The sequence below is a fragment of the Triturus cristatus genome, chromosome 10 (assembly GCF_964204655.1).
Source record: "Triturus cristatus chromosome 10, aTriCri1.1, whole genome shotgun sequence".
In the NCBI taxonomy this organism is placed as follows: domain Eukaryota; kingdom Metazoa; phylum Chordata; class Amphibia; order Caudata; family Salamandridae; genus Triturus; species Triturus cristatus.
The window spans coordinates 6,053,601-6,079,726 of record NC_140593.1 but is presented as its reverse complement, the minus strand read 5'-3'; the positions used below and the strand labels follow the sequence as shown (position 1 = coordinate 6,079,726).

The 26,126-nt window shown below is 44.8% G+C and overlaps 1 protein-coding gene across 2 annotated transcripts in view; it reads right to left on the bottom strand.

Annotated features, from left to right (window-relative positions):
• Positions 1-277: 277 nt before the first annotated feature.
• LOC146788707 (NXPE family member 4-like) overlaps positions 278-26,126 on the bottom strand; it is a 652,915-nt gene continuing 627,066 nt past the window's right edge. For both annotated transcript variants that reach the window (XM_085630307.1, XM_085630310.1), the window contains one exon: positions 278-10,082. In XM_085630307.1, the coding sequence (XP_085486433.1) occupies positions 9,547-10,082 (536 nt within the window). In that variant the 3' untranslated portion in view covers positions 278-9,546. The remainder of the gene's footprint in view (positions 10,083-26,126) is intronic.

Sequence of the window (26,126 nt, the reverse complement as noted above, 5' to 3'; positions counted from 1 at the left end):
AGGAGACAAAATTCTGAATTCAGCAAGGGGTCATTTGTGTAGCTCCATCAAGGTTTCTTTATAGAAACTAACAGTTAAATATAGGAAAAATTAAAAATTAGTTGAAAAAAGCAGCCTTTGTGTCAACGTTTTCACCTGTAACTTCTTCTAATTATGACAGCTCTTTGAAATCAATACACCGTTACATCCGCTGGACCTTCCTGGTATATATCGGACTTGTAGGTTCACCAAGAGCCCAACGAACCCAGAGTAAAAAACTGAGCAGCATTTTGTAATTGTTTTTTATTCTGTTACGGGTATATAGCAATTATTGTGGGAAAATATATACATGGAAAAATCGGTATGAAAGACACCTATGTAGTTCTGAAATGGGAACAAATTACAGAGTTTAGAAACAGTGCATATTTGCACATTTTCGAAGTTGGGAATACTCATACTAGCATGAGAATTATTGGTCATTTTTCAAAATGACTTTTTTTTTACACAATGTCTTTCATTTGGAAGGGAGAAATGCATCCAAAATCAATAGGTAATAACAGTTGCTTTACAAATCTGAACTACCCTAGGTCTCCCAATAAAAATGGTACCTCACTTGTGTGGGTAGGCATAGTGCCCACGACAGGAAATGGCTCAAAACGTAACGTGAACACACCACATTTTCACAATGAAAATTTACACATTTTTTGCGAAGTGTCTAGCTGTAGTTTTTAAACACTAGCTCTGCCGGCACCTAGGGAAACCTAGCAAACCTATACATTTTTGAAAACTAGACACACAGGGGAATCCAGGACGGAGTGACTTGACTGCCTCCCACCATGTTCTGTTACCCAGAATCCCTTGCAAACCTAATAAATGGACAAAAAAACCAAATTTTCCCCACATTTCTGTGGTGGAAAGTTCTGGAATATGCATGGATCCATAAATTTCCACCCACCCTGCGTTCCCCAAAGTGTTACGAGAAAAATGGTATCTCACTTGTGTGGGTCGGCCTAGTGCCCGCGACAGGAAACGGGGCAAAATGCAACATGGACACACCTCAATTTCGCAGTGAAAAATGACCCTTATTTGACAAAGTGCTTAGCTGTAGTTTTTTAACCCTAGGTCTGCCGGCACCTTGGGAAACCTACCAAACCTATACATTTTTGACAACTAGACACCCAGGGAAATCCAGGACGGGGTGACTCGAGTGCCTCCCACCAGGGTCTGTTACCCAGAATCCCTTGCAAACCTAAAAAATTGTCCAAAAAAACTAATTTTACCCACATTTCTGTGGTGGAAAGTTCTGGAATCTGCGTGGATCCATAAATTTCCACCCCCCCTGCGTTCCCCAAAGTGTTACGAAAAAAATGGTACCTCACTTGTGCGGGTCGGCCTAGTGCCCGCGACAGAAAATGGTGCAAAACGCAACGTGGTCACACCTCAATTTCGCAGTGAAAAATGACCCTTTTTTGGCAAAGTGCCCAGCAGTAGTTTTTGAACCCTAGCTCTGCCGGCACCTCGGGAAACCTAGCAAACCTATACATTTTTGAAAACTAGACACCCAGGGGAATACAGAATGGGGTGACTTGTCTGCCACCCACCAGGTTCTGTTACCCAGAATCCCTTGCATACCTAAAATGTTTTTTTTTTAAACACATTTCCCCACGTTTCTGTGGTGGAAAGTTCTGGAATCTGCGTGGATCCATAAATTTCCACCCACCCCGCGTTCCCCAAAGTCTTACGAGAAAAATGGTTCCTCACTTGTGCGGGTCGGCCTAGTGCCCGCGACAGGAAACGGCGCAAAATGCAACGTGGTCACCCCTCAATTTCGCAGTGAAAAAGCACCCTTTTTTTGGCAAAGTGCCCAGCTGTAGTTTGTGAACCCTAGCTCTGCCGGCAGTTAGGGAAACCTAGCAAACCTATACATTTTTTAAAACTAGACACCCAGGGGAATCCAGGATGGGGTGACTTGAGTGCTTCCCACCAGGGTTTGTTACCCAGAATCCCTTGCAAACCTAAAAACGTGTCAAACAAATTTTCCCCACATTTCTGTGATGGAAAGTTCTGGAATCTACGTGGATCCATAAATGTCCACCCACCCCACGTTCCCCAAAGTCCTACAAGAAAAATGGTACCTCACTTGTGCGGGTCGGCTTAGTATGAGAAGGTCATATTAGGTGCAACAAATGTGAGCCTTGTGAGATGTCTGAATGAACGTTATTGCCGGATACTGAGAATGTGGAAGTCAGAGACGACGTAGATCATGACTGTTTGGAAGTGCTTGATTTCTGTACCAAACCACGTCCTGATATTAAAGATGAACCTTTGTCAGAAAGTAATTATGTGATGTTTGTGGACGGGTCATACTTGAGAACAGATGAAGGAAATCTGAGTGCAGCATATGCAGTATGTACAGTTGCAGCAGTAATGGAAGCATCTTACCTAAAAGGAGTAAAACCAGCCCAGGTAGCTGAGCTCTTCGCATTGACAAGGGCATGTAAATTGGGAAAGAATGTAAGAGTGACTGTGATAACTGATAGTCAGTATGGCTTTGGTGTTGTGCATGACTTTGTCCAGATTTGGTCACAGAGAAGATTTTTGACTTCGAGTGGAGCCCCTATAAAGAATGCCGAAGTGGTAGGAAAATTGCTTGATACAGCTGCCTAAGCAATTGGTTGTTGTGAAGTGTGCTGCACACTCCAATACTCGAGATTATGTAGCAATAGGGAAAAGGTATGCAAACGATATGGCTCAATCTTGTGCGCGAAACCAGAATTCGGTTAACAGGGCAAAAGAGAAGGAAATTAATTCATGTCCTTTGTTGTTTACTAATATTGTGAATACCTGGAAAGAGGTGAGGCAGGTACAGGAAGAAGCAGGAGATGAGGAAATGAGACAATGGGTCAAGGCAGGATGTGCACCAAGGGAAACAGATCATGTGTGGGTATATCGGGATGAAAGACCAGTTATGCCTGATAGCATGGTGTCAGCTATGGCCCGGATGTATCATGGACAAGCACATGCAGGGAGAGATGACATGCTTAGATTATTTAAGCAGACATTGTATAATGCAAAATTCGGACTTGTAGCTGAGAGTCTTTGTCAACGATGCCTTATATGTCAGCAGTTCAATCCTGGAAGAAAAACAGTAGTAAGTCTAGGAACGATAGGTCGAGAAGGAGGGCCTTTCACCAGAATGCAAATCGATTTCATTGAGATGCCCCCCTGTAACAGGTTGAGGTATGTTTTTGTGATGGTCTGCCTGTTTTCTAGATGGGTAGAAGCATATCCCACAAGAAGAAGTGATGGAATAACAGTAGCAAAACTGCTTTTGAGGGAGTTCATCCCAAGATTCGGATTTCCAGTCACAATTGAGTCAGATAGAGGAAAATATTTCCATAATGAAATCATGAAGCTAATTTGTGAGGCATTGAATGTACAACAAAAACTGCATTGCACTTATAAGCCAGAGGCTTCTGGTGTGGTAGAACAGGTAAATGGCACTATTAAAAACAGATTAGGAAAGATGTGTTTAGCCACAGGGCTGAAATGGCCTGATGTCTTGCCTCTGGTACTCATGACTATTAGATCAATTCCAGATAGAAACACAGGTTTGAGTCCCCATGAAATTGTAATGGGGAGAGCAATGAGGCATGTATTCATTCCAGTCAACAAGTTATTGCCTATCTCTAATGACTTGGTGTTGGATTACTGTAAGGGGCTGGCTGACGCCGTACATTCGGTGTTTCATCGGGTTGGATCAGATACCACCACCCTTGAAAAGAAGCCAGCTCTTGATCTGAGCCCAGGTGACTGGGTGAGAATTAAAGGGCACAGAAGAAGGAACTGTTTGCTCCCATGTTGGGGAAAACCACGACAAGTGATTTTAACTACAACAACAGCTGTAAAGTGTGCTGGAATAAAGAACTGGATCCATGCTAGTTATACCCTGCGAATTCCAAATCCAGTAGATAACAAGGAAGGAGAGTATTTTGAAGAATCAGAATCCACCTCTGAATCAGATACTGAAGACAATAGAACAGGACAAAACTCTGAAAGAGGGGAGTCAGAATCAGATTTGACCGTTGCCCCAGAGAATATTTCCTTGAGAAGAAAGTTGCAGATATCAGACACCAGCTCAGACTCAGAAACAGAACAAGCACATGTACGTACTGGACAAGAGAAAAACAGTGAAGAGACAATAAAAGAGATTCTTGATAAAGAAATTCCTGATGGAAAGTTGAGAGAAATTCCACCTGAAGTGACAGAAACAGATGGTCAGGTGCCAGATATAGAGAGTGAGGGAAAGAATTTTGCGGAAGACCCCCGAGGAGTTGTAGGGAATTCAAACATCCAGTTAGAGGAAGGGACAGCTAGTCAGCAGGAAGATTATGTGCAAGAAACACGAGGAGGGACAGAAGTAGGGAGAATTGAAAAGGTGTTGGAAAGAAAAACGGTTGAAGATAAAAGTCAAGTTGAAACAGCATCAGAAGACAGTGATGAAGAGGTACCTGAAGGTCGAGTTCTGAGGAAAAGAACATGGAGAGCTGAGAAGAATGATAAACGAAATAAATGGAAAAGACCAGTAAAGGATGAAATTTGGCCAAACAAAATAAAGAGATTGAGATACCGATTGACACGAGTGAATTCATCTAGAGCTGAACAGGCGAATGAAGTATCTAGTCAAGAAAAGTTGAAAAACGAGGGAAAAACAACAACAGAATAAAATAAGAGAACAAGAAAAGCTAACCAGGAGTATAAGTCGCCGGAATGGTCTTATGTGGCGATGCCTGAAATAAAAGAAGAGGCGGATAGCTGAGAAAATCCAGAGGTGACTGTACCAGAGTTGGTTGAGGAAGGCGAAGAATCGGAAATCCTGAGAGTCATCTTTATCCGACATTGGAGAAGAAACGGATGTTCAGGAAGTTCTGTATCAAGATTGTGAAAGAAAAGTGAAAGACGATCAAATGCCAAACTGAAAAGACCAAAAGCGATACTAATGAAAAGACAATAAAATTACTGGAAGAGACATAACTGATAAAACCAAGTAGGTGCTAAGAGCCTTGGGTTAGACAAAACTAGTTGTGAAGTAGAAGAGGCTAAGTCAAAAGACACTGTTCATTTTTTCGAAATGGCAAACACAGAGAATAGAAAAACTAAATGTGTATTTCTTAGAAGGTGGTTAAAAATGTGCTGTTGTTGTACAGGATTACTAATGCTTCTATGGAGTGCTTTGGCTTTGATGATCTCATTTAAAGTTACACTAGATACAATAGAAGGACATAGTGAGAATAAAACTAATGTAGAAACGTTTCAGAAAGTATATCCGACTAATATAGATAGAAATTATATACATAAAGACAGGTCTATAAATGATTTTTCTAACAATGTATTTTCAAAACTACTATATGAATATGTAAAGACAATGGATGTGAGGGATTGCTATGTCTGCATGCAGTTACCTGCATCTTTATCTGAGGGAGTGACCTATCATCACCTCCCAGTAACGTATGGAATAACTTGTAGTGTAATAGCAAGTCTGTTTTACAAAATAGGGAAATTAGAATATTACTTCTCAGATGTAGATAACATATTTTCACAAGTACCTGTAATGAACAAATTGAATAAAGTAAAACCAGCAAAGATATTAGGGGAATTTTTCTTAGAAACTAAAGAATTAACATTAGAGTCTATATTTAGAAATAATCTAACTTGTAGTTTAAAGAAGGAGGAGAAAGTGTTCTTGGATATGGTTGAAGAAAGGAGATTAAAAATTCAAAAGAAAGTATCTGAGGGAAGAGAGGATAAGACAGTCTGGGATGTTGAAAAGGAAAAACATTTGAAAGGAGAAGTTAGTCCAACAATGGCTTTAGATTGGCCTCAGAAAGGAAAGATGTGTATTAGAAGGAATCAAACAGCATGTGATAATTATTTTGTAGGTAACAGTGATTGCCATGGTACATATCGAATCATGGGTGGATGGGGATTTAAAGGAGGAAATGATCCAGTTTTTCCTAGCTTATATTTTATCTGCGGGAACAAAGCATATTATCGATTACCGGATCATTGGTTTGGCACATGTTATATGGGCCTGGTTTTCCCAAAGATATTCCATGTGGGAAGAGGAAGAGATGGTGTACATGAGCTAGGTAGACAACTAACACGTAGAAAGAGAGAATATTGGACAGAAATTGTGGGAGACATTTTTAGAGCATTGATACCAGCAGTGGGAATATCTCTGAATGCACATAAAATTAGAAAATTATCAACAGTAGTGGATCGCTTGTCAACAAGCACCACTGGAGGATTTTTATTGGTAAATACAGAAATGGTTGCCATGCGTGCCATGTTATGCAAAATCGACTTGCCCTTGATATAATTTTGGCAAAAGAGGGTGGAGTCTGTGGAATGCTGAAAGTTCAACATTGTTGTACTTACATTCCAGACGAAAGTCAAGATCTAAATTCATACATTAAAAATATAACTGATTTGCATGAGGAAATTGCACCACTGGAGGTTGAAGGTGTTTGGGAAAAGATTGGAAAGAAATTATGTTATATTAAAGATTTTCTATTAAAGTTAGGTAATACATTTATAGGTAAAATCTTATTTCCATTAACCTGTGTAATTTTTCTAGTATTAGTTTTTACATTAGCATGCTTATGTTGCAAAAGAAAGAAAATACAGAAAAATTTAAAAATAGAAAGAGAGAGAATAAAAGACGAGAAAGAGAATTTGAAGAAGGAGAATTAGAAGAAATGAAAGATAGCATGTATAGAAAAGCAAGAGAAGACGAAATTCGGGAAACAGAGATGTGAACTAAAATGTTATGAATTCATTTTCTTTTCATAATATATATACAAAATTGTAGGTATTGTGGTGATAAAATCACCAAAGGGGGGATTGATGGAGCAGGTAGTGCAACATTTTGTATACCTCCTCTATTTTTGCATGAAAAATACTAATTAAATAATCTATTAATTATAATATTATTAAACGAGTATTGCATGTGTACTAATCAACATTATTAAAACTCAAACTACATATGGGATTTGCATTTTGCATGGCTAAATAACTCTTAGAACTTAAATCTGTACGCATACTAACAATAGTATATGTGGTGATAGAATACTGCATGTTATATTTTGCTTTTGTGATGTTTGCGTTGCTGATTGGATCAAAAAGGTGAATATAATGGCTTTAAATGTCGCTATATGCTAGATAAATACAAGCACATAGAGGGATTAGCAAGGGGTTAACATTAGGATCACCAATTCCATGAATTAATTATTCTTTTGTGTTTGTTTCGCTTAAGTTGGCGTTTGGGCCTAAATCAAAGATGGCCGCTGTCACCACACGACGAAGTGGCCACTGTCTCATGAGGCACGGAGTGAGCTGCGCATGTGCAAGAAATTTCCTAAACCTCGCAGCGACCTCTGCACAGACTGTCCCTGGTCAAGGATGGCAAATGGGATTTTCGCCAAGACAGGGGAACAATCATCCTTACAGTAAACCGGATCAAGCTGATACTTCGTTAACCTATGACCTCACCCCTCGAACTGTACTGAAAATCTTTGGACAGTGGTCGTACGATCTCAACCAGCCAATCACGACTGCTCTAAAGTTTAAATTCTATGATTTGTTTTATTATAAAAGGCTAGTAGAATAGGGAGGGAACCTACCTACCCCTACCTACAGCAGCAGCAGCGGATGCCATGTTCGTTGTGACGCTTTCCTGATGATCCAGATGCTGCCCGATTATTTGATGACTGCAAACTTTTCCAAAATCTACGAGCTATGATAGATGCTTGCACGGCTTCTGGTCCTTTGATAAATTTGGGACTGTAGCGTGCTGAGCAGAGGACTTTGAGCTTTGGCCTGCTTTGCTGACAATTTACGACAAAATTTGGTTCTGCAGAGCCAATAAATTAGAGGACTTCAAATAGCCAGATTAGGTGAATATGAAGTTCTGCGATTTATTTAAATTGATTTAAACCTTAAACTTTGACGAGACAAATGCAAATAATGATCATTATGAAAATTTAGATAAATAAATATTGATTAACGAGAATTAATGAGTTTGTGGGGTTTTTTTTATTAAGAAAGATGAGGATTCTGAATCTTAAAATGTGTTTTAGCTGGTTCTAAATCACCATCAACCAATCCAACTAAATTGGTCCATTCGACCAAGTGGGAGGAGTGCCTTGATGTAAGAGATTAGGGATCTGTAGGTGAAGGATGTCAATGTATATTTTGTAAAATAACTTTTCTCTCCTATAGGTTACAAGGTATTTTTCCCCATATGTCTAGCGCTTGAATTTCTAATCCCTCCTGTGTGTGCATACTCGAGAGTGAGAGACGAGTGAGTGTTGGTGTTATGGGCCCCACCAATGACTGCGTGTGTGAATGAGCTAGTGTGACGTCGGGTCTGCGACGTAGGGAGGGTATCAGTATATGTTGTTCCTCATTTCCCAGTCTTGCGCTTGATCACAGGCATCGGGCTCAAGTATCATTCACATCAGATGTAAAAATGAGGTCAGAGGAGGACGGTGCAGGGAAGAGGGGTGTGGAGTGGGTCCAGAGAGATGACGGTTAGTCAGAGGTGGAAGGGGGCTGGAGGAGAGAGGGGTCTGGAGTGGGTCCAGAGGGAGGACGGCTAGTGAGAGGTGGAAGGGTGTTGGAGGAGAGAGGGGTGTGAAGTGTGTCGAGATCGAGGACAGCTAGTCAGAGGTGGAAGGGGGCTGGAGGATGGAGGATGGAGGAGAGAGGGGTGTGGAGTGGGTCCAGAGGGAGGACGGCTAGTCAGAGGTGGAAGGGGGATGGAGGAGAGAGGGGTGTGAAGTGGATCCAGAGGGAGGACGGCTAGTCAGAGGTGGAAGGGGGCTGGAGGAGAGAGGGGTGTGGAGTGTGTCCAGATAGAGGATGGGTAGTCAGAGGTGGAAGGGGGCTGGAGGAGAGAGGCATGTGGAGTGGGTCCAGGGGAGGACGGCTAGTCAGAGGTGGAAGGGGACTGCAGGAGAGAAGCGTGTGGAGTGGGTCCAGATGGAAGACAATTAGTCAGAGGTGGAAGGGGGCTGGAGGAGAGAGGGTTGTGGAGTGGATCCAGAGGGAGGACGGCTAGTCAGAGGTGGAAGGGGGCTGGAGGAGAGAGGGGTGTGGAGTGGGTCCAGGGGAGGACGGCTAATCAGTGGTTGAAGGGGGATGGAGGAGAGAGGGGTGTGAAGTGGATCCAGAGGGAGGACGGCTAGTCAGAGGTGGGAAGGGGCTGGAGGAGAGAGCGGTGTGGAGTGGGTCCAGATGGAGGATGGCTAGTCAGAGGTGGAAGGGGGCTGGAGGAGAGACGGGTGTAGAGGGGGTCCAGATGGAGGATGGCTAGTCAGTGATGGAAGGCGGATGAGCACAGAGTTTCTCCACACAAAAAGAGAAACAGGTTTCTTCAGAAAAGATTTGCATGATTCATTGTTTCATGCGTATCACACAGATTCATGCCCAGTTCCCATTCATGTGCAGAGAGCTATTAATAAACACTCATTTACATTTAGAAAAGGAGACCCTCCTTCCCCTGCTTCAACAGAGGAAAGTAAGGAAGAGGTTAATCTCATTCTCAATGACATTTTGTGGTGGGTGCATATTGTTGGTAGCGAAAGCGGTGGTCATGTCCCAGGCGTCCACCGTGCCGATCGTCAGGTCCTTTAGCAGAGAGTTCATTATCTGGTACTGAATGTAGCCATGGAAGTCACTCATCGCCTCAAAATTTTCTGGTTCAGAAGAAGTGTTTTCAGTTTTGAGGACGACTTTTGTCTCTGGGCTCCTCAGGAGCAGCTCCTTTAGGGCTCTGCGGATGTTGATGGCGCGGCGGATGAAGATGTGCAGAGGGTACAGTCTGAAGTGTGCGCCAGCCGTAAAGGTGATGACCGTGTTCTTATTCCCACCCACTCGGGCAATCATTTCTGGGAGAATCGGGTTCTCCAAAATTGAATAGTAAACAAGGAATACAAATGGATTTCCATGTTTTTGGAACCTGAGTTGGATGTTGCGGTCTATGTCCACCAGCAGACGTGTCCTTTGCCATCCCTGGCCATAGAGATTAATTTCTTTGAGAGCTGAAAGGAAGAAACAAGGAATTAGAGCAAGTCAAGAATGTAAACACAGCAGAGCAAATGACACATCAAATGAAGAAGTATGGTGTTAACCAGTCCATACCATATTTATTCATTTATTCAGCACCTGGATACCCTCATGGGTGACAAGCAGCGCTCTACAAATCCACTTTACATTGCATAACATTTATTAGTCTGCAATTGTATGTATGCAAATCTTGTATGGAAACAAAAAGCTAACTTTGAGTGCACCACAGGGACAATTACAACTCCATACAAGCAGTTCACAAAAGAGCTACATTAATTACAAAGTAGAGCAACAGCTTACAAAGTTACATCAGTTTCAACAGACATCTGGCACATGAACGCAACCCGACCCCATGTGGGTATGTGCAGACTCTAGAGCAAAAAACAAATATTATTGAAGAAAAGGCACATGGACACATCATACATAAACAAAATGAAACATTGGCAGCGACGCATTTCGCGCCTATTGTTAGGCAAACTGCACCCAAATGAATACGGTCTGTTTGCTCAATGAGCCTTTAAATCCTTCGTTCCCAAGTGAAACTTTCTGCCTCCCAATAACCAAGTGCTGAGGAAAACCATAATGTGAAGAGTGGCATGCATGGATAACCTCAGTCACTGAGAACTACTTGGGCTGCATCCCAGTCGATTCTGAACCACCAAGAGAGGTCCTCACTAAATGAGAACTCAAGCAACCTAAGGCCGCTTTGGTCGATTTGGACCTGTTCAGTCAGGTGCAGCTTGGCTCCAGTGTCACAATCAGGGGTAGGTGTAACTGGCGTAATTCTCTCTAGCGTAATTACAGCAAAATTACTCGTAATTATGTGTAATCACATAAGAAGGGTAATCCAGCATTTTGCACTATTTACTAAAATGCACCTTGTGTCCAAAATGGACATGAGGATGCATTTTGCATTAAATGCTATAGGACACAAACAGCAGTAGACAGCAGCTGCTCACTCTCTCTTAGTTTGTTGTTCCTGTGCTCCTGAGACGGACAGCAGAAGCCGCAGCCACTCGCTCTCTCTTAGTTTGTTGTTCCTGTGCTCCTGAGACGGACAGCAGTAGCGGCAGCTGCTCGCTCTCTCTTAGTTTGTTGTTCTTGTGCTCCTGAGATGGACAGCAGTAGCGGCAGCTGCTCGCTCTCTCTTAGTTTGTTGTTCCTGTGCTCCTGAGATGGACAGCAGTAGCGCCAGCTGCTCGCTCTCTCTTAGTTTGTTGTTCCTGTGATCCTGAGACGGACAGCAGAAGCCGCAGCCGCTCGCTCTCTCTTAGTTTATTGTTCCTGTGCTCCTGAGATGGACAGCAGTAGCGCCAGCTGCTCGCTCTCTCTTAGCTTGTTGTTCCTGTGCTCCTGAGACGGACAGCAGAAGCCGCAGCCACTCGCTCTCTCTTAGTTTGTTGTTCCTGTGCTCCTGAGACAGACAGCAGTAGTGGCAGCTGCTCGCTCTCTCTTAGTTTGTTGTTCCTGTGCTCCTGAGACGGACAGCAGAAGCCGCAGCCGCTCACTCTCTCTTAGTTTGTTGTTCCTGTGCTCCTGAGACGGACAGCAGTAGCGCCAGCTGCTCGCTCTCTCTTAGTTTGATGTTCCTGTGCTCCTGAGACGGACAGCAGAAGCCTCAGCCGCTCGCTCTCTCTTAGTTTGTTGTTCCTGTGCTCCTGAGATGGACAGCTGTAGCGCCAGCTGCTCTCTCTCTCTTAGTTTGTTGTTCCTGTGCTCCTGAGACGGACAGCAGTAGCACCAGCTGCTCGCTCTCTCTTAGTTTGTTGTTCCTGTGCTCCTGAGACGGACAGCAGTAGCGGCAGCTGCTCGCTCTCTCTTAGTTTGTTGTTCCTGTGTTCCTGAGACGGACAGTAGTAGCGTCACCTGCTCGCTCTCTCCTAGTTTTTTGTTCCTGTGCTCCTGAGATGGACAGCAGTAGCGCCAGCTGCTCGCTCTCTCTTAGATTGTTGTTCCTGTGCTCCTGAGACGGACAGCAGTAGCACCAGCTGCTCGCTCTCTCTTAGTTTGTTGTTCCTGTGTTCCTGAGACGGACAGCAGTAGCGTCACCTGCTCGCTCTCTCCTAGTTTTTTGTTCCTGTGCTCCTGAGATGGACAGCAGTAGCGCCAGCTGCTCGCTCTCTTAGTTTGTTGTTCCCGTGATCCTGAGATGGAAAGCAGTAGCGCCAGCTGCTCGCTCTCTCTTAGTTTGTTGTTGTCGTTCTCCTGCTGTTGGATTTTTGCCCCAAGCTACTCTTAACTATGCATACTAGCGTAATTGGTAATTTCATTATTTTTGAGTTACAAGAGTAATGTGGAACTACTGAAACTACTCAGATTACTACGGCATAATTACAATTTCACCCAGGCCTCGTCGCATAGAACCCAGCACACACACAGGGCATACCGGTTGCAAATAAGGCATGGCACTGAGGTACACAACAATCTGACAGATGAAAGGCTTGAATTCATCTCAGCCTCTAGTTACTCAGGACCTTTGTTTACACGCCGGGATTGGACTATTGAGCCTCTGAGGCGATATGAAGCTTGCCATCCGGGCTAGTCTGCGGCTGTTCTCTAGCCACCCAGGCTAGGCTTCGGCTGTTCTCTCACGCTTGCCACCTGGGCTAGTCTGCGGCTGTTCTCTCATGCTTGACACTCGGGCTAGTCTGCGCCTGTTCTCTCACGCTTGCCACCTGTGCTAGTCTGTGACTGCTCTCTCTTGCTTGCCACCTGTGCTAGTCTGCGGCTGTTCTCTCTCACTTGCCACCTGGGCTAGTCTGTGGCTGTTCTCTCTCGCCTGCCACCTGTGCCATTCTGTGGCTGTTCTCTCTCACTTGCCACCTGGGCTAGTCTACGGCTGTTCTCTCTCGCTTGCCACCCGGGCTAGTCTGCGGCTGTTCTCTCACGCTTGCCACCTGTGTTAGTCTCTGGCTGCTCTCTCTTGCTTGCCACCCGTGCTAATCTGTGGCTGTTCTCTCTCGCTTGCCACCCGTGCTAGTCTGTGGCTGTTCTCTCTCGCCTGCCACCTGTGCTACTCTGTGGCTGTTCTCTCTCACTTGCCACCCGGGCTAGTCTGCGGCTGTTCTCTCATGCTTGACACTCGGGCTAGTCTGCTCCTGTTCTCTCTCGCCTGCCACCTGGTCTAGTCTGTGGCTGTTCTCTCTCGCCTGCCACCTGTGCCATTCTGTGGCTGTTCTCTCTCACTTGCCACCTGGGCTAGTCTGCGGCTGTTCTCTCTCGCTTGCCACCTGGGCTAGTCTGCGGCTGTTCTCTCATGCTTGACACTCGGGCTAGTCTGCGCCTGTTCTCTCACGCTTGCCACCCGTGCTAGTCTGCGGCTGTTCTCTCATGCTTGACACTCGGGCTAGTCTGCGCCTGTTCTCTCACGCTTGCCACCTGTGCCATTCTGTGGCTGTTCTCTCTTGCTTGCCACCTGGGCTAGTCTGCGGCTGTTCTCTCTCGCTTGCCACCCGGGCTAGTCTGCGGCTGTTCTCTCACTTCAGGAGTGGACAGAGACCTGCTTCAGCCCCTCACTGTCCTCTTCTGTTGTTGAACCACTAGAAGGAGGGACACACATAGACACCACATAAACTGTTCTTCTGGCTATCGATCAGCTGTAAAGAGGCACAACTTGTAAAAACACTTGTGCTGCAGATTGTAATATGTGTCAGCAGAGTTCATGGGGGGGGGGTACATGCGCAGACAGTGGCGGTGCGTCCATTGGGGGCGTTGGGGCGTTGCCCCACTAAGCTCATGGACGACCGTCACAGTCTGAGTCATGCTAACATTAATACATTATGAAAAAAAATATTTTGAAAATCGATCGCACTGACTCGCACTCTACTGGTGTGAACGGCACGCTCTAGCTCCCGGGACAAGCCCGACTCAATCTGGACGGCGCTGAGGGTGTGGGGGCGGGGCTGCTGCAGTGAGTGACACAGCGCGAAAATAGCGCAGCAGGCCAGCAGCAGCAGTGTGCGCATGTCAATTTTTGGGCTAGTCATGACTGGCCCGAACATGCGCACACGCACACAATACCTTGACCTTCCCTCCTCCCCTAGCAACTCAGACAGTGTGGCGAGGCGAGGGACCCTTCATACCGCAGCCCCCGGGTCTCATTATGGGCAGGGAGTAACCCTGCTCTTAGCCAATCCTGTTGCAGTGCGCTGCTAATGCAGCGCCAGGATTGGCTAAGACCCCACAGCCTGCATGGTGCCGCGCGTGTGGTGGCAACTGCCCAGTGCAGCACTTGTATGGCCAATCACAGTGTGGCTGGCTTATGTGAAGCCAAGCCATGCAGTAGTGATTGGCCATTGATTTCCCGACCTCTAAGCTGATGCGCTCGCTGACTCGGCACGTGTCGCTCGTCCCCGCGCCAGTGCTGCCACATGACTCGAGTCACTCACGGAGTCAGTCACGAGTCGTCGTCGTCAGTCTATATTTGTCTACTGCTGGCTGCTAGTGGTAAGTGAGGGTGCTGTTGAGTACCAATAGCTGACAGGAAAGAAAAGTGGCCGAATGTGAATGGGGACTGGGGAGAGGATGTGGTCCGACTCCGTCCGTTGAGTAGGACAAAGTCAGTAAGACAACTTGGTAAAAACATCCATGGGGTGTAATCACAGCGTGAGGTTCAAGACATAGACACCCACAAATCAGAGACTCGGAGGTTGCAGCAGACACGGGGGAATGGGCAGAGTTTATGGCATCAACATCTTCATATAAATCTAAATATAGATTCAATAATGCTAAGTGCTTGTGGGAAAATAAATCTGCAGTATCAGGCACTTAAAAGAAAGTCTTGTGGAGAACGTGCAGGGGTTACATGAAGACTGCTCCATGATTTATTAGCTTTAACCGCAGCGCGGCATGGCCTGTAATTTTCACGGCGATCGCTCGGAGAGCGGAATCCCACAGGTGGTTCTGGTTTCAGTACTCTATGGGAGAAACAGGATAGAAAAAACAGTGGAAGAGAAGTTGAAGGACATTTTGTTTGTAATAAATTATTGTTGGGATATAAATTATGGGAAAATTATATTGGAGTTGCAAAATGATGATATGGTGTCTGTGTCCGCCATTTTGCCTGTCTGAGATCTGTTTTCATTATCAATATTGATATGCGTGAGGGAGTTTCAATGTCTTTCTGGATAAAATGAAGATAGTCTGTAACTTTGAGAGATTTTTAGAGAAGTGTGCTGCGTATAAGAAGCATCTCGAGGGAGAGGTGGAATTGACAAAACAAAAGAGAGGAGACAGTGAGAGGTTTAAAAATAACTTGAAGGGACAGAGAGTGGAAGGGCGAATCGAACGAGAGAGAGATAATTTACCACAAGGGGAAGAAGAGACGAGGTATTACGTGCCCAGAGTTGCTTCTTTGGTGTGGCTTCTGTTGGCAGAAGTCCTTTCTTTGTCAAATGCAGGAAATCACCAGACTGTGCATTACCTCACCTCTGCGACGAGGACCACGGGAATGCAGCTTTTGTCCGATATATATATCGGGGCGTGAATCCTCCAACATCACCTACTCGTCGTTCTTACTGTGGCAGAGGGGCAGAGCCGGCAGCAGGTCAGATATAGGCGGACTAGGCGACGGCGTAAGCTAGCATCTGGCAAGATCTGGGTACATAGATTTACAATTATATTAATTTGCATTGTGACTCCTGACTCACTCGGGCCCTAGAACGACAATATAGTACGTGAGCTTTTCCTATTGTGATTGATTGACGTGACGATAATAGTATACTGGTGGTCAGCTTTTTTGCCATTCTGCCTTGAATCCTTGATGCGTTATGCAATGTGCAAAAAGCAAATTATTTGCAAATTGCAATGTAAAACGTGATAATAATACTAATAGAGAAAATTCGAGTGCGTATTCACTGTATTTCAAGATCTCCACTTTCAACTTTGCAACACGCACGTAAACTAAAGAAACAGCCTACTCCTCCGCCGTCATTAATTGGCCAGCTTCCCTCTGTCACATTAATAAGGGGGGCCACTTTGCCGATTTATTGCCCTCTTATCTCGCGGCGCACGTGCAGGATGCCTCGAGCTCGGTGCTTGTTTACCCAGCACCTTTCTTTGCTTGTTTGCTTCGCCCACCGGCTCGAGCGCACCATCTATAAAACCGCAAAATAAATAAATAACACGCTGACCAGTGTCTAGCTCTGACATGCCAGGGGTGGTGAACAACACAGCAGAATTAGGGTGCCCTGCCTTGTAGAGGGGTTCAATGCATGTGTGCCACTTCATTCGTTCATCTGTTTATTTAATAACTCATTCGTTCATTAAACCATTCACGTAGCGTTTTCCATTAAGTTATTCATAAATGTTTGCCAATGTATTAATTAATTCGTTCATGACTGAGAACCATGACTTATGAATTTGCTGTTAAATGTCACAAGATGCACAATTACCACATGTGTGCTGTCCTAATCCCCATTGGGCATTGAGGGTCTGATTAGCTGTAGATGGTCTATAAGCCTGTATCAAATAGTCATTGAAATTACGACTGTGTTTGACCACCTAAATGGGGTCAGGAAACTTCATTTTGCCCCTGTGGACAGAACGAACCAATGCTTTAATCGCCCTCTGAGCTGGAAACCCCCAGTGTTAGCATTAGGCTTCAGGAGAGTTCATGTACCTGATGCAGGTCATAAAACGCACATGAGGTCAGTGAGTCACTGCATTTGTCAGAGAGATCATTTTGTTAATTGCAGTTTGTAAGTAAAAATCCTAACATACAACAGTGAGCTATGAACTGTCATCTAAGAGCTGCATGCAAACTGCAAGGTAAAAATTGTAGCGTTATGTTTTTTTTCCCCAGTCTTTGTTTGATTACCCTAATCTTTCAAAAATAAATTGTGATATTTTTATTTTCAGCACCTGGTAAAGCCTGACAAGTTGCAACTGGAACCTTTACCTAATTTTTGGGCAATTTTTGGACAAAGAACAAGAGGCCCCAACCTCCTTTGCTGCTCTTTCATCCCAGCTACGACCTAGCAAACACCAGTGTTAAAGGTAAGGAAACTGATGATATTTTTATTTAGATTGGAGTTAGGGCTATGTTTGTGGTCACTCTACATGGTGGTTGGGGTGGCTGCACATTCTGTACATTGTACCCTCCCTCAGTGGATGGAATTTACTAATACTGAGCCTTAGCCCTGTGGTTTGGGCAATAACGGTTGTGAAAGGCACTATCTATTCCTTGCCTTCTTCAAGGCCCTCAAACAGTGTCTGTTTCAGTGCCTTCAGCAACCACTATGGCACACAGAGGCAGCGAGCAGCGGTAAGGCTGTATTTTTAGCAGTCCTGTTGCGCAAAGGGGAGCTGTTGGAGATATATTGCGAAAATGCACAAGATATATGTATTTATACTGACATTTGATATTATTGCACCAAATCTTATACGTTGTACTTTGACTATTGACAGGCTTCTTTCATATTGGTAAGGACAACATCGACATGATGAATACGGTAGAACAATTAATTACACGGTCATTCCATGCACGGCAACTAGAAGAGAAACTACAGATAAAGAGATTAGGACCTGATCGGCCAGACCTACAACTACAACAAGTTACCCAGGACAGAGGAAAATCTTACACACGTACATTCTCAAACACCTGGTACACAAAAGCTGAATGGCTTACAGGGTGTCCGTCAAGAAACAAACTGTTCTGCTTCCCCTGCTTGCTGTTTAATGGTGATTTTCCTTGGACAAGAGAAGGAGTGATAGACTTGAAGCATCTATCTGAAAAAATCAAGAAGCATGCACACACAAGAAAGCATATGGAAAACGTGACAAGACTGGGAATGTTGGGAGACACACCGATTGAGCAGCACATAAACAGTGCATACCGCCAAACAATACAGAAACACAATGAAACAGTTGATAGGACTAGGCACATACTATCAAAAATAATTGATTGCATTCGTTTCTGTGGTGCTTTCGAACTGGCATTGCGAGGCCATGATGAATCAGAAGATTCCACAAATCCAGGAATATTCAAAGGCCTTGTGGATTTAATAGCAAGCATAGACAAAGAAATGGAAGTACATTTAGCAACTGCTACAGTCTTTAAGGGCACCTCTAAAACTATACAAAATGAACTCCTTGAGTGTATGCTCGAAATTCTGAGAAGCCATATTGTCCAAGAGTTGCAAAACACAGACTTTGTGGCTATTCAGGCTGATGACACCACTGATGTGGCCACACAAACACAGTCCGTATTAGTCTTTCGGTACCTGGACAATGACAATAATGTTGTGGAGAGGTTCTATGGTTTCACTCATTTAAGAGACTCAACTGCAGAAACCATTACTGCAGCTATACTGCGTCAACTGAACTTCATTTTTCCAGAGGTGCACCAAAAAAAAAAACTTATTGCACAAAGCTATGATGGTGCGTCCGTAATGAGTGGAAGCCTTGGTGGAGTACAGAAAAGAATTAGAGATGTGTACCCTTATGCTCATTACGTGCACTGTTACGCCCACCAACTTAATCTTATTATGCAGCAGGCAGTATCAAAGATCTCCGAGACACGAATTTTCTTTCTGGATGTAGGAGGCATGGCAGCATTCTTCTCACGTTCCCCAAAAAGAACGGAAGCACTTCAGGAGATTGTGGACAAAAGGGTTCCAAGGGGATCCTCAACTCGTTGGAACTTTAACATACGTACAGTCCAACTAATATATCAATATAGGGAGGACCTTGTGAAATGTTTTCATAATATAGAAGTCAATGAAAAATGTATACAATCAGTTACAAGCACGAGAGATCGATACTGTCTCTGTGAAAAGAAATACCGCTATGTTTGTCAAGCGCATAAGCATAGTGAGAAATGAGGTTGACAATTTAGACAGCAAACTGCCAGAGGCTTCAATTTTTGGAAACCACAGGAAAAACATCACCACTCTGGTCCGAAATGCAAAGGAGATATGTGACATTGTAATTGTGCATGCACAAGAACGTTTTGCTTTCACAAAACATTTGGTGAGTGCCGCATTATTGGAAAGTCAAAACTTTACAAAATATGGTGAATCCTTCCCTCAGCATGCTCTGCAAGAGGCTGTGGAAGCTTATCCCATGCTCAACCAAGAGGACCTCAAAAGTGAGCTGACTGTACTGTACTCAATGCCTGTGTACCGAAATGCCAGAGATGCCAGGGCTTTGCTGACTTTAATTCATAAACTTAATATGGAAAAGACATTTACAGAGACAGTGACTTTACTTAAAATTGTCATAACCACTCCTATGACAACAGCAGAGGCAGAACGATCTTTTTCCGCCTTAAAGAGGATTAAGACATTCCTAAGAAACACCATGCTTCAGGAAAGACTGAATGCTTTCGCAATGCTCTCTATAGAGAGCAAGTTAGTTCAAAATATCTCTGATTTTAACGTTCAAGTAATTGAAAAGTTTGCTGCTCTTAAAGACAGACGTGCTGAGTTTAGATACAAAAAGTAAACATATGTATGTTCAATGCTGCTAGTTTCCGACCACCTGTTTAGTTGTTTGTTAAATAAAAAACACCTGTGAGGTACTCAGAAATGCATTATATCTCAAAGTCTGTTATGAAGCTCTGTGGTTACACTGAATAAGCAGCTACCTATGTTATATGACATGATCTCTTTATTACTGTAATAACTGCACTTTCTTCATTGCTTTATTAACCTTTCTGCTTTCTCAAATTTGCTTGCAAATGCACCATTTTTCCACTCTTTTTTCAAAATTTTCTCGGGGGCAGAATCCCCCCGAACCCCCCTTAGGTTGTTCGGGCTGGCTCGCTAAAAAACTTTTTACGGCAAAAATTTTACGCCCACCACTTTCAAATGTCACCGTCCGCCACTGTGCGCAGAATCTATCGCTCTACCCAGGTGACCCCGGGTGAGGATGGGTCAGGGGCAGAAAGGGCTCGAGGCTCACATCGAGGCAACTGATGGAGACGATTTTACCAGAAAGAGGAGGTTGGCATTATTAACACACTACTTGGGGCTGCGGGGGTGACTTTTAATTTAACATTTGCCCCCATGTTGCTAAAGGCAGAGAAAAAAAGAGTGTGATTTGAACAGATTTCCACAAGCTACTACACCTACATTGTGAGAGAAAAATAGGAATTTGTACTAGACATGCGTTTCTGTGAGCCAAGACCGCGGGATATGTGTCAGGTTCCAGAAGGCTTGCTGCAAAGTGCAATTATACGCCCTTCTGTGATGAAACGACCCACACGCCAGGGCTAGCTACTTCGTGAGATGCCAGGTACAAGTTTTAGCAAAATGCATTGTTGACAGAAAAACGAATGATAGGCAAACCCATCTTAATTGCAAAAAGGTTTGAAGCTACGTCACAGGGGATGAGCCGACTGTCTCAGAAGGATGACGAGCCGAGTGCAACCCATGCAGCTGGTGTGCAAGGGGTGAATCTATGCTGCACGCTAGCAGGGTGGGAGGGGAGATGTTTGCGGGCTTACCATATGGAAAGCACTCATCTGGCTACTATAAACTTTCTTTATTCGGTGCAATGCATCCATAAAATATACAATGATGCATTCATACAGTATAAAAGAATACACAACATAATAAAAAAAAACATTACACACAGTAAAGGAGAAACGTCACCAACTTTTAAAATGGTGCAGAATAATAAAACTCAAGGGGCCATATTATCAAGAACGGCGCAAACATTAGCGCCGCTTTAGCGGCAGGAAACTGCCACTAATGCGGCGATAAAGGGCTTGATAATATGCCCTCGAGAATTCCAATAGAAGCCCAGGTTCCGGTGTGAAGGACCACAAACCTGGGCTTCTATTGGAATTCTCTGCGGCATATTATCAAGCCCTTTATCGCCGCTTTAGCGGCAGTTTCCTGCCGCTAAAGCGGCGATAATTTTTACGCCGTTCTTGGTAATATGCCCCCTAGATCTGTGGGCTGCACGTAGGAACCTTATCACTGCACAGAGGGTATGAGGGTTTGGTAACAGCTGTAAGTGCAAGAGAGCCACTTTGGCCTGCCTGAACTTCCAACACTTTAACAGGGGCCGAAGGAATCGTTTCTAGGCACTGAGAACAATTTACACAATAAAAAAAAGTGGAGCGTGTCCTGTGGAGATCTAAGATGGCAGCCACGAGGACCTCTCTGTTTCACAGAGAGAAAACCTGCCGGGGATGCTAAAAGGTGGCAAAGTTGATGAAATCTAAAACGTGTAATTAAAAGGGTAATTAAAAATCTGTGGTGAGCACTAGGTAAAGCAGAAAGGTATGGTTCCATGCCCAATACAGACTTTAACAGAACACACTCCTTCACTGTGAGTTTACTAAGGTCAGTAGATTCATGCTGCATAGTAAAAAATGATGTTGTAAATCTTTTGTGATAATAACATCCTCAGGGCTTAAAGTGTCGCGTGCAAAGAAAAAGTCTGGTCTTCCTCTTGCCTGGAACGACTCCTTGATATAATGTATCCATGGGATTTTGTTAGCATATTCCAAGGCCAAGCAATATGATTGGATAAAGCAGTTTAAACCCTTATTCTCAGATAGAAGGGGGATGGCCGCACACTGCCTCACCTCCCAGCACAGTTCGCCCCTTAGCATTGTGGTAAATGCAGTTCACAGTGATTACTTACTTGAAGTTTAGCTGTAGTGGTTCACCAAAGTTGGTGCAGGTTAGTACTGTCCATCTCTAGACACGTGTTTCTGGATATTATCCTTCATCAGCAGAGATAAACAACTGTGAACTGTGCTGGGAGGTGAGGCAGTGTGCTCCCGTCCCTCTTCTGTTTGAAAAGGCTCCCTTGAGCCACTGAGCCACTGAGCTGATGAGCTTTTGGACAAGCACCTGTGCGCCAGAGAGAGGTACTGAGACCTGAAAGGACTGTGGCAGCTTTCTCAGCAAACCCACATGAATTTCGTTTTTTATCTCTACTGATAAAGTATAATATCCAGAAATATATGTCTAGAGATGGACAGCACTAACCTGCACCAACTTTGGTGAAATACTTCAGCAAAAACACAAGTAAGCATTTAAAGTGACTGCATTTACCATAATGCTAAGGGGCGAGCAGTGCAGGGAGGTGAAGCAGTGTGCTCCCATCCCCCTTCCTTATTCTCAGATGTCCATATTTTAATCCAAATTAGTCAAGGTTTACCTGCCACTTGATCCACCAGACAATCAACCCCTAACTCTTTGTGCACGGACCAGGCTGGCGTACTTTGAGGGACTCCCAGGATCCAGTGCATAAACGTATTTTCCGTCACGTGTAACCTGTGGGGAGAGGCATACTTCCAAACCTCACTACCTTATAAGACTTTCGCAATGGCTTTGGACTTATATAATTTTAAAATGACTTACGGAGACCATGATCCCAGTCTGCTTGCAAAGCTGGTAATAGCCCCCACAGATCTGTTCGACTCACTCAGCTTCTCTTCTAGGAGGGCTCTCCACTGTAATCGGTCGTCAAATAACTCTACTAGATATGGGACTACTGGGACCTTAGCAAGAGTATGGTAGCCAGCTTTAAAACTTTTCGTCCGAAACCCCTGGTGGCCTACAACTAATACATAGGACTTGGTACATATAACAGACATGTCCAACCTGTCCATAAAAGCAACAAAGCCATCTATTAAAACCTGAATACCCCGAGGTGTGCGGCCATGAGCACCGTGTCGTCAGCATAAAGTAAAACTGGCAGAGCTCTCCTTCTCACTCCTCGGGTGTCCCTCTGGAATGCCAATAAGGCTGCCTTGAGACCATTAATGTATACTGAAAATAGAAATGGAACTAAGATACAACTTTGGTGCACCCCGTGTGCAATTTAAAAGATCTGTAAGGGCCCCCTCATGTGAGTACATCACTGCCACTGTCGTCTGGGCATGAAGTAATATTAGTAAATGCACAATACCCGGGTCCACTCCCAATAAACTTAGAATCTCCTACAACTTTGCCCGATTAACTCGATCAAAGGTGGCCGTAAGGTCCATAAAGGCTAAGTACAAAACGCCTGATTGAGTGAGTGGATATTTAGATGTTAAAAGATAGAGATTGAGGCATTGGTCAGTAGTTGAGATGCCTTCTCGGAAACCAAATTGGACGTCTGATTAAATCTGGTTATCTGTGGCCCACAGGGATGATCTAGATAAAGAACCCACCCCAAGACCTTCACTACTGCATCTAAGAGAGGAATCGGTTGATAAGATTGTGGGTTGTCCTTGTCCCCTTTTATAAACATTGGTACCATGGTAGACCAAGAAGGCAACGCCCCTTTAAAGCCGCCACATTTAAGACTTGAGTCAATATAGGGGCTCAGACCTCAACATTATCGCGGAAGAGGTCTGGGGGTATTCCATCATGACCCGGGGCTTATTTAATGATAGCAGCTCTACACTTGAGTATATTTCATCCAGGGAGAAACTAATAGGGGTTACAGCAGGCGTGGGGGTATATCTACATCTAACCCGCATTATGTACCTTTTCAAAGTGAGAGACCCACTGTACTGCCGTCATATGATGGCACACAGTTGGTCTGGCAGGTTCCGCAAAGCAGGGACTATTGATGGTCTTCCAGAATAGGGCAGAGTCTCTAAGTTCACCCGCTTTAATTAGATCCTCCCATGCCTGCTTTTGTAACTGGAGCCTGCGCCCTTTCAGCGTCTCTTTCTAAAGACGTCGGCATGAGGTCAGTATGTCTTTCTCACGGGGCACCTGTTTCAGAGCTACCTTTAACCTCCTCAAAGCCTGCGAGCACCTGTGGTCGAACCAAGAATGGGGGGACTGGACTTGCCGCGCTGAATGTCTGGTTAAAAGCCTACTAGTAAAGACTAACGCTGAGTGGGTCAAACGTGCCATAATCACAAGGGCAGAGGCCACTGTGCCTATGGGTGTAGAGCAAGAAGGGAGTGAATGCCGCTGGAGTGAGGCATTAGGATACGGTCCATATAAAGGAGTTGACGAGTGAAGAGGTTCCCGGATAGGACATTCCTCAGGAGTCTGAGGGTGGTGAGATGAGTACGGATGATCCTTACTGTAATATTCTGGTATGATGGCAGACTGCAGTGCCAGGTACCCCCTGGATGCCAATGAGCTACTTGAGCTATTCAAAGGCATGGAAACTACAACCTCTTGACATTTGGCTGTGGAAATATGGTCCTAAGACCATTGATTTTATGGAGTACTTTGATACCTGGTACGAAGCCCCTAGATCTGTAGGGTACATTGAGAGCTGGTAGGAAGCCCAAAGATGTGGTGAGGAACAAAGAGACATTGTATGAATCTTATTGATGCTGTGGGGTACTCTAATGCCTTGCAAACTGCCCATAGATGTTGTGGGATAATTTCAGACCTGGTAAGAAGCCCCTTGATGGTGTAGGGGACTCTGACCCATGGTATGAAGCCCATAGATGCTGTGGGATACTCGAAGCCCTGGTAAGATGCTCATAGATGCTGTAGGGAATTCTAAGTCTTGGTAAGAAGCTCATAGATGCTGTGGGCTACTTTCAAACCTGGTAAGAAGCTTGTAGATGCTGTGGGGTACTCTAAGACTCAGTAAGAAGCCCAAAGATGCAGTGGGGCACATTTAAATCTGATAAGAAGCCGCTATATGCTGTAGGCAACTTTGAGAACTGGTATGAAGCCCAAGGATGCTGTAGGGTGCTCTAGGACCTGGTAAGAGGCCCATAGATGCTGGGTGGACTCTAAATCCTAGTTAGAAGCCCATAGATGCTGTGGGGGACTGTAGGAAATTAGGATCTGCTTTCATGGTTACCCCTACTTTCTGCCTGGTATCCTGCTAATCAGGACCCCAGCCACTATGCTTCCTCACCTAAATTGACATGGGAAGTACCTTGGTACCTCCCCAATTGGCTAGGAGTGTACCCTTATAAGTCCAGAGTATATGGTAATAAGGTGTCCAGGGCATAGGTACACCAGGAGTCTCCCATGGCATGCAGCATGTATTGTGTCACCCATGGGAGTCCACTTAAACTGTGACTACACTTCCTGCCATTGCAGGCTGCGTGAGTTGGTGCTTGTACTTCTCACAACAGATATAGGTTTCTGTTAGAACTGGGGTCACCAATTCCGACATGGTAGATTGGCGCGAGGCAGGAAGGCACCCAAAGGCAATGTGTAAAGCAGTTGTGCAGCACTCACTCACACGGACTCAGTAATTGCACACGTAATGAAAATACATCACACCAGGCTGATTTGCAAAACAAGACCCTTTATCTCATTCAGGTCATGGCAGATAAATTCATTTCAGTAATAGAGCAGTTAATCTCAGGGCAACCATAAATTCATTCAGGTAAATAGAACAAATAATCTCGGGGTATCAATACATTCATTCAAGTAAATAGAGCAGATAATCTCCGGGCAACAATGAATTCATTCAAGTCCAAAACAGGAGCAAATTCATTTAGGGGCATCAGGGCGTGAATATAACATCAAAACATTTCCTAGATAGGGGGACATCAAGGTAACATGCACAACATTTATGTGGTTCTCATCTCATAAAGGTAGTACTTCCTGTAAGCATGGTCCTCCAGGTAACACTTCCGGGGCATGCATATAGCGTCAGCAACCTATCACTTGCGGCTTATGGAGCATACCAGTACTCAGCCTTGTTAAGGGCAGTTCCCTACCCAATTTAGGCCCCAGCTCCCAGCAGTCCCAGGGGGCCCGGCAGCAGGGGAAAAGAACCGGTCTCAGGCAGGGTCGGCCGGCACCTCAGAGTACTGCGCTGCCCAGTCCAGGCCCCTGATTCCCTTTGGGTCTGTCCCAGCTGCCGGTAACAGGGGCCTCCTCCCCAAGTGTAGGCCCCAAAGCTCTCCACTTACCACAGAGTCCAGGAGGCGGGAAGTCTCCAAGGCTTCCTCCATGCCGGTCCTTGCATGCCACTACCCTCTTCCTCAGGGCTTGGCTGGTGGGGGGGCTCACTCCTCTTACGTTCAGAGGCCCGGGACACTCCCAGGCCTTCCTCCTTGATGTCGGTGCGGGCTCCAGGCTCCCTCCACGTCTCAGAGCCCGAGAACCAATTGGATTGCGGCTTCCTGG